The 8,489-nt window shown below is 41.2% G+C and overlaps 1 protein-coding gene across 4 annotated transcripts; it reads right to left on the bottom strand.

Annotated features, from left to right (window-relative positions):
- Positions 1-313: 313 nt before the first annotated feature.
- LOC112889450 (lysine-specific demethylase JMJ706-like) lies at positions 314-8,197 on the bottom strand. Of its 4 annotated transcripts, none has more exons than XM_025956111.1 (12): positions 7,917-8,197; positions 6,256-6,612; positions 5,514-5,670; positions 5,212-5,431; positions 4,808-4,861; positions 4,652-4,731; positions 4,256-4,533; positions 3,741-4,142; positions 3,312-3,664; positions 2,998-3,225; positions 833-1,239; positions 314-752 (listed from the first exon to the last, which is right to left on the bottom strand). In XM_025956111.1, exons 2-11 carry the CDS (start codon positions 6,509-6,511, stop codon positions 868-870), a joined length of 2,400 nt encoding a protein of 799 aa, XP_025811896.1. In that variant the 5' UTR covers positions 6,512-6,612; positions 7,917-8,197; the 3' UTR covers positions 314-752; positions 833-867. The 4 variants fall into 4 exon arrangements, with proteins under 4 accessions (XP_025811896.1, XP_025811903.1, XP_025811887.1 ...); XM_025956118.1 differs by having other exon boundaries at positions 314-607; XM_025956102.1 differs by having other exon boundaries at positions 314-1,239.
- Between the last annotated feature and the right edge of the window lie 292 nt (positions 8,198-8,489).

The following is an 8,489-nucleotide window of genomic DNA, read 5'->3' as shown; positions in this document are numbered from 1 at the left end:
CATTTTACAAATGGAAGCCACTTATATGGGGCAATAAGTCAAATTACCTACTTAGATAAAAAAATCAGATATATAATGAAATTAAAATAATTGGGTAATAAAAAAATATATAATAAACTTATAAGAGAAAGTAAATCTTATATGACAGATTTAAGCAGATCAGGATCTAAGAGCAAGGAGTTGCGACTGAATTGCTCCTTTATTCCTTCTGTTATACCCACTTTCCATAGAACATGATTGATTCGAGCATTTCCATGACCTTTAACATTATCACAAAGCATCTACTTTGTTGCATATGCAACATGACAGTCAGTGGTTGTGAATTCCTGTCAGCATCAATCGATTTATATATCAAAGTTATCAACATATCTGGGGACAAATGTACCAGTACCAACAATGACACAAGAATAAGAAAATGCAACGATTCCAGATTACAAAAAAAGAAGAAGGAAAGACCAGTAGAATGTAGACTGACTCATTATAAATGTACAATATCCATTTTGTATGTGGATCTATTTAAGCATTCTACGTACGTATGTATCTGTGGTGGAAAAAGAATGAAAGTAATTGTTAAAAGTAGTAGACTAACCTCTTCACAGTGGAAAACCTACAAGAAATGGAAAAATGAGTGAAGATGTGCAACTAAGGAGGATCAGAAAAATTGTCTGCCTATAGCTTTCATGTCCCATGCCACATAGGTGGCCCGGCAATAGAATCATTAATCCAGTCATAACAGTGCCTCTGTTGTAGGCCTGTAGAAAGAATCAGTTCTGAACCATCCAACAAAAAAGGAGCTTTCATCTTCCAGAAGCTACGATTGATGTTAACTTACGTGGTGTTAGCAGTTAGCACCAATAGCAGCATACTTCATTGAGTGTGCTGACTAGCCATGTCTCTGTCCTCCTGGAATCTGTAAGATATTTCCACTTCAGAAATTGTGCTCGGGAAGGATGGGCCACGAATTTTCAAGCGTTTTGGCCCAAGATCTACAGATGGGGATTGGTAACTGCAACCATTAGATTTCTGGCTGAAACCGACTTCATCTTCCACGATATTTACATCTAACTGATGTATCATCTTCAATTTGGTTCCATTGACGAAGTTATCTCTGTTTCCAGAAACCGAGTCGACGCAATGTGATTCAATATGCAGACTGTGACTTCTTGCACCAAAGGATACTTCTGTTGCCCTCCTCTCTTGTCTGTCATCTGAACGGGCTTTCTTTAACCGTCTCAAAACCTAGCATTGGCAACAATGAAGAAGCCATTAGTCAGAGAATAGGTAGAATGAGTTTAGGTAAATATTAAAAGTTATGGAAAAAAAAGGGTTGAGCATTTGTCTAATGTTTAATCACTAAATGAAAACGCCATGTTAACTAACTTGGTTTGCTATTTATGACAAGGTATCCTTGTTATCATGTCTCTCCATGTTTATGGGTGTCTTTGGAAGAAGCTCCTTGATTCAGTTGTTTAGGTTTAGTTATCATTTTGCAAATAATTTCTGCAATGAAGCTTAGCAGTTAGGAGCATTGTACATGCATGACCATGGCTTTGATTGATCAATTCCCATAACAGTTACAGTCAAGACCATGTAAGCCTTTCCAACAATTCTATCATACATAAATAAACCCTTGGAGACGTGAAGCAGATAAAAGAAATGGTATAAAGTGATTAATCTTTATGTTAAGAAAGGAAATTATATACAACTCAAAAAATGAGGTTCCGAAAATAATAGCACAACTGACTAAGGGCCTACTTGTTTTAGCTTCGGACTGTGGATTGTGGTTCAAAAAGCTGAAGTCAAAACAAACAGGGGCATGTTTTAAAAGCAGATTGTTACAATCCAAACCCCCTTACACCACAATCTGCAAGCTGCATCCCACCAGTTTCACATCTTTTAAGAATAACCCACAATCTATAGCTTCTCTTATTTTAAGAATCCAAAGCTAAAACAAGCATATCAATAGCAAACTGTTCCAGGTCCATTGTGTAAGTCCAACAAATTGTATCAACATAAGTAAAAAAAGGTTAAAAAATAATAACCCTCCATTCAGATAAGTAAATTATGTATTAAGGTAGGTCCCATTCGTGACAAATAACATTGCTGTGGTCTTGTGGACGAATCACAGCAAGTTCAGCAGCAACATGTTGGCATGCTGCAGCACAATCGCGCAGGTGCAGGAGTCCAGTACTAGTGGATAACAGTCCAGGAATAATAAGATGTTGAGATCCACGAAAAACAGGATGTTTAAGTGTCGGACAAACAATAAGTTGAGTCAGAAAGGTCCTGCAGCTAAAAGGCGAGCCTGCTTGTCTAGAAGGGGTGCAAAATTGTGGACTTGGGCTCACACAGGAGATGCTGCAATCACGCTTGTCTGTAAGGGCGGCACACATATCCAGGCACCAAAGTCCAATGCTAGTGCATAGCAAGATGTCCAGGAGGACGAAGAAGTTGAAATCTAACACAAATAAGAATTGCCAGTCTATGTGGCCAAGGCACACTTATGTATCTCTCAGATGTAACCCCCAGATTTCTTAATTCCTCTCATGTTTTTTCTCCTCCGAAATGCTGAGATGACCTGATGTGAAACTAAGCTTTGTGTTTCGGGCAACAAAATCAACGTGGATAGGAAAAACCCCCATAAGAAGTCTAACTGTAGTCGAAGACAACGAACTCAGTCCTTGGATTGAGTCGGGACCACGGTAGATTAGAAGTTGAGTAAGTCCATCATCATAGAAAGGGACATTTTTAACAGAAATAGGAAGGGGCATTATCTGGAAATGAAGCAAATAAGTTCCTATGTATTTTATTCCCAATATTCTCTCAGCCCATTTTTTGTCTTAACCTCTCATGCAATGTTCCCCAATTCTCCTTCAAACCAATATTTGTCAAAGTTAAAACAAAATGGCTACAAGCATACTGTAGTGCCATTCACTCTTGAATGGAGAAGGTAGCATTTAGAGTAAGAAAATTCACAAAAAATATATATATAGTTACCTGATTCTCAGTTAAATTTGTTGTTACATCTTCTGAACATCTTTTCTCCAGAACTATGGTAGACCGTCTCTTGACTCTAAATACCTCATAGTCAGAATCATCACTATCTTGTGCAGCCAATTTGTCAGACGAGAATGCTTCATCAGTAGTAGATAAAGGATAAGAATTAGTTGTTCCATTCTCAGGACATGATCTAGAGAAGGTTCTTCGGTTAGAACTAGTACACTCCTGTATAAATAAAGTAACAAAAAATTTTAAGTTGCCCCAACAATGCACAAAGAAAGCACAAATACAAACAAGGTTAGGGGTCATACATCACTTTGTGTAGTATAGTCATGGGGTCCATGTGCAAAAGTTATTGTTGATGCTGTAGGATATGGCTTATTCAAATCATATCCAAGAATGTCTATCTCTGAAAAGGTATGAATTTCAGGAGATGAATCTATTTGGATCTTGCAATACGGGAAGTATTTAGAATTGTGGTTAATGCCGTCGAACAAGCAAGGATGTGTGCTAGACCCATCACTTTGAGACATCCATTTTCCTACTTCATCCAGTATTCCAATTTCCTCCTCAAACTTCTTTGATAATGCCTCCAATTCAAAGATGTCTTTCCTCACAAATACAACACGATCACAGCTGCAAGGGCACTTCCTAATGTCTTCCTCTTCAAAACAAGGTAACCAAGTAAACAAGATGATCTCAAAAGTAGATATCTGCAATAAGTGATAAAAAAGCATTACCATGGCAAAGGCAAATTGCATCAGCTCTGCAGTTACACATAATGTGAGCTACATAGCAGTCCCGTTTGCATATCCCACAGAGAACTGTTGTGTCAATGTCTGCTTTGTAGTGCGTGCGAGCACCCATTTTCATAAGCGACCAACGAACACGGTGTTGGAACCGCATCAACTGCACAAAAGGGGCCTTCATACAGCTCTGTATACGTGTATCCCCAGTTAATGTAATATCTTCACGATCAGACATGGTAAACTCATTGGCAACAAGTGTTGTTTCTTTACAAAGAAGCTCCTCATAAGGTAATACTGGTATCCTCTTCAGAAGTGCATAACGTTGGCTAGCAACAGCTCCCAGAGGAAACCATTCGCCCGTAGCAAAATTTACTGCCTCCCCACAGTTGAAACCTGAAATTTGTCCAGCGGGTTGTGAATGTTTACAAATCATAGAATAGAAGATTCGAGATGTACGATAGTTTTGGAAAGTAAATGACTGCAGGTAATTGCATAAGAGGTCCTACCATGGCTGAAACCAGAATGATAAGCTCGGGGAAACGTTACAACAAACTCTCCAGGTTTCTGTACGGCTCTATAGACTGGAACTTGATGATGCAGCAAAATATTTGGAGGGAAGATTGTAGTTTTTCCCAAAAGAACATCAAATGCTGCATTTTCCCCTTCACATGATAAAATTTCGTGATCATAGACATGCTCACGTACCACTTTCTCAAAATCAGAAGCAGCACCGCCTGGAATACCGTACCATGTTTTTGAGGCACCACAGTGGTGATAGTTAATACTGGCAAAATGATAACTCACATGAGAACAACAGAAGTATCAGTGAGCAATATCATACAATCATTGGCAAGAATAGGCAGTAGAAAGTGCAAACATGACAAAAACTACAGATCATGCACCTGTACAGGTAATGGTCTTCCACATGCCAGGCAAACATACTAAAGAGCATTCCAATATACAACATTGGATCTGTTATTCCCTGAAATAATAGAAAATGTAAGTAACTGAAAAAGACAAAAAGACAGGATGGAAATTCATCAGTGCAGTATACTCACTGGAACTGCTGCTCTGAGAAGACGGAGTGTAGAGTTGGGCAACTGTGAGAATCTCTGGATCAAAGCATGAACAAAACAATCATTGCAAGAATGTAGACAACAAGATCACCAAATGATCAAAAGAAAGAAATCTTGACAAAGAAATAACTGCAGGAATGTGGACTCCGTGAGTACAAGCATGTGCCCACTGTTTGCCAAATACTCAAAACAGATAAGATAGACTAGTCCCTCTTATTTTAGACTGGTCTCTACTATAACATGAATACATGATTAGAGATAAATTCAAAGTGTATATCACATTAAGACTAGTTTCAGCAGAGAGTCATAACACAGAATATCAGCAGACTATATCCAACCGATACAGCTAAATAGGCAAGTAAAAAACTGGGACACAAAAGAAGTACCTTCAAGTTCCATTTGCTTCTCCCAAGTTGGTCATTAGGAGAAGAAGAAAACGCACTGCCATCGATATCACATGCATACTCAACAGACTCCATCTTGCCAAATGCTATTTCATGCCAAAACTCCTCTTCCATATACCTTGATGGAAGACAAGCAGCACTAGAGTATCTTCGAACAAATTCTTTATTTGCCATCTTCTCAAACTCCCGAAATGTATACTTTCTGATAATTAATACGAACATGTTATGCAATATTGACGATAAAAAATGCCATGCAGTAATGCAATATCAATGGACATACAAACCTTCCACTCATGAAGAAGGCAAACTTGTCATCCTTGGACCATTCAGCAAGACGGAGAGGCTGAACTCTGGTTGTAAACTTAATCCCACCTAGTTCCTTTATTAGTACAGAACCAGCAGGTACTGAAGCAGAGACAGGTGAAACGATCTTGCATATACCTGGGAAAATGCACATGGTCACAGCAATATAACATTCACAAAAACTTACTTAAATATCCATGACCAAAGTTGTGAACAGTTCCACGTCTGGGATGTGGCTCAAGTATTTTTCCCAGAAGGCACATAAACTCGGAAAATCATTGTCCCATAGTACATGGTAAAGACTACGAACACATAATACTGCAGTCGAAGAAGCTATATGATTCAGTTCTGAGCACATTGTTCCATGAGCAAATATTAAGGGGCATGTCTCAGAAAGGCCACTGGCTTTGCTTTGTTTTGTGGAAATTGCATCCGAGATGCCAAAACTAGCAGGTGGCATTACTTAGGTAGTTAGGTATCTAAAATTCAAAACTATCTTGGCAGGTCCCTAGACTTGAATAATTCGCCACTTGATACAATCAAGTAGTTTAGGGACGAAGTGGCCCCATTGTGCAAGTATAGAAACTTCTATTGCTGATTTCTTCATTCCATTTTCATGCAACTACATATATCATTAGTTCTCTGTCTACCATCATTATTATCCCTTGACCTTGTTACCTGGAAGAAGTTAATCAATAAAGGATACAGAGAAGCAACTATTACCATATTTTGCAGCCACAGGGGCAATTTTGCTGAGATAAACCACTGGATCCTCGAACTCTTGGGTTGATGGAGAAAATACAGGACAATCTGGAATCTCATCAATCCAATCTAAGCTAGATAGATCAAACTTCTTTACTCTGTGCTTCAAGAATGGGTCTCTCATGGACCCTCCCTCTCCCAGTGATGCATCACAACTCCTGCGCAACCTTGCCCCGCATGACACGGATTTCAGAGTAACTCTATCCTTCCCTGCCATTATCCTGGAGGCATCGGTCCTTCAACTAAACACCCTGAGCAGAATGACTAAATCAACTCATGATTTCCAGTCCCCAGCTCAACAGAATGGACCTCCTTGATCTGGGCACACAAGAAAAAACAATTACTAATCCTTCTAGAGCACCATATACACATTTCGTTACTAAATAGTAAATATAACTAAAAATGGCATTGGAATGGAAGATGCCAAACTAAAGTGAAGTGGACATAGTGTAAAAAGTTTGTCTGAGCTCATGTAAACAGAATATTTCGACCCAACAAGAGAGTCTAATTGTACAAATATAAATAAGTAGTTCATGAACATGTGTCACACTGTCACTTGAGTGTTTCTTTTCCACACCAGTCTATATGCCTAAAGGTCAGGGCTGAATTCTACAAAAGGTGAGCGGTCACTGAATTTGTTCACACCATAAAAGGCACTGTAGCCACGCAGGTGGCGATACCTGGAATACATGTAGTAGTATTAAGGTAATAAGTCAAACTCTCCTGTTGATCCAGGGAATCAACAACTCTGTGCCATCTCAATCACAAAAACACAGGAAAACGTTTCTGTCAAAACTATCCATATACTTCAATTTCTTCTCAGATCAGTTCCAGATCAGTTAACGTAAATAAATGAGTTCAAATTAAGCACCTAGAGTTATAGCCCACAGACTCACATCATATCAAACCTATCAACGTAGTATAGCAGAAACATGGGCGAAAATAGCAACTGAAGTGGTCAAATCCTTTGTAGAAATTGGTCAAATCTATGGAACAGTTCGAATTCAGGAACACCTCAAAACTAACCATGAAATTAAATGTTTGCCGTATTAGGCTTAGTTCTGCAATAAATAGAGGCAGGCTTCGCCATCCGAAGCAAATTCGTCATCCGGGAAGGAAAGGGGCGTGAAGAGCAAGAGAGTTACGAGACGCCATGCGAAACTACGGGTTGGGCTGCTACAGAACACGTGGAACGAGGCGTGCGCGGGAACTCGCGAAATTAGCGCCCAAATATACAGGCACTGCAGCCCAGTGTATCAAAACAGTTGCCAAAACATAATTTGCAGCAGAAACACAAAATTCACGAAGGGTTAGAACGGATTCCGACGACGAACCGCCAGAGTTCCTGAGTTAGCTCCACACGAAACCGCACTTCCGAATCGACGCCAATTGTGTAGACTCGGACGCATCAAACGGGCCCAAAATAATATTTACCAAAAATTCCTGGCAAAAACATGAACAGAGTCCAGAAAGCCGAGCCAATTCTGACGAATCAAACAGTTCTCGAAATCTTCCTGCGCAAAATTCCGTAGAAACCGAACTTCTCACGCAACAAGCACCATCTCGAACAAACCCAACCACCGATTCCCGATCAGCAATCCACAGACCCGTCGATCACTCACCGTCTCATCTCGCCTCAGCTTCCAGGCCCGAGACCTCCTCAAACGGGGACCCACATTCCCCTGCGGAGCCCGCTACCGGCGTCCCCGCGCGCTCCGATCCGCGCCCGCTACTGCTCCGATTCGCCCCGCGTCCCGAGCTTACGGGGCCGACTCCCGAACTCCGGCGCCGCGGAGCACCGCGTAGGCGTTGGGGGGCAAGGGCGAAAGGAGGCAGCGCCCGCGGCGGTGCTCCGGCGAGCGGCGGAGGAGCGAAGCGCCAGGGAGACGGCGAAAGGAGGGAGGGGAGGAGGATGAAAGGAGAGGAAAGGAAAAGTGCGGGCGATATTAATAAGCGATAACCACCTGTACTGCCGAGCGCGGGTGGCGTTTGGGGGTCGCTAATCCAACCGCACCACCAATCCTCGGATTAGAGCTGTGGATTAGCGTGGGTTTTGATTGCACTTTTTTTTCCTGGTAGATGGGGTGGTTGTGGTTGCAGGACGTCTTCACGGGGCCGTCTCCCTCCCGCGGCGCTAATTACTGTCCTGCCCTTTGTGACTTGTGAGGCAACGCAGCTGGACTGTCCTACTTTGC

Source organism: Panicum hallii, chromosome 1, assembly GCF_002211085.1.
Source record: "Panicum hallii strain FIL2 chromosome 1, PHallii_v3.1, whole genome shotgun sequence".
In the NCBI taxonomy this organism is placed as follows: Eukaryota; Viridiplantae; Streptophyta; class Magnoliopsida; order Poales; family Poaceae; genus Panicum; species Panicum hallii.
Note: the sequence above shows the minus strand (reverse complement) of the source record. Positions and strands in the feature narration are given on the sequence as shown.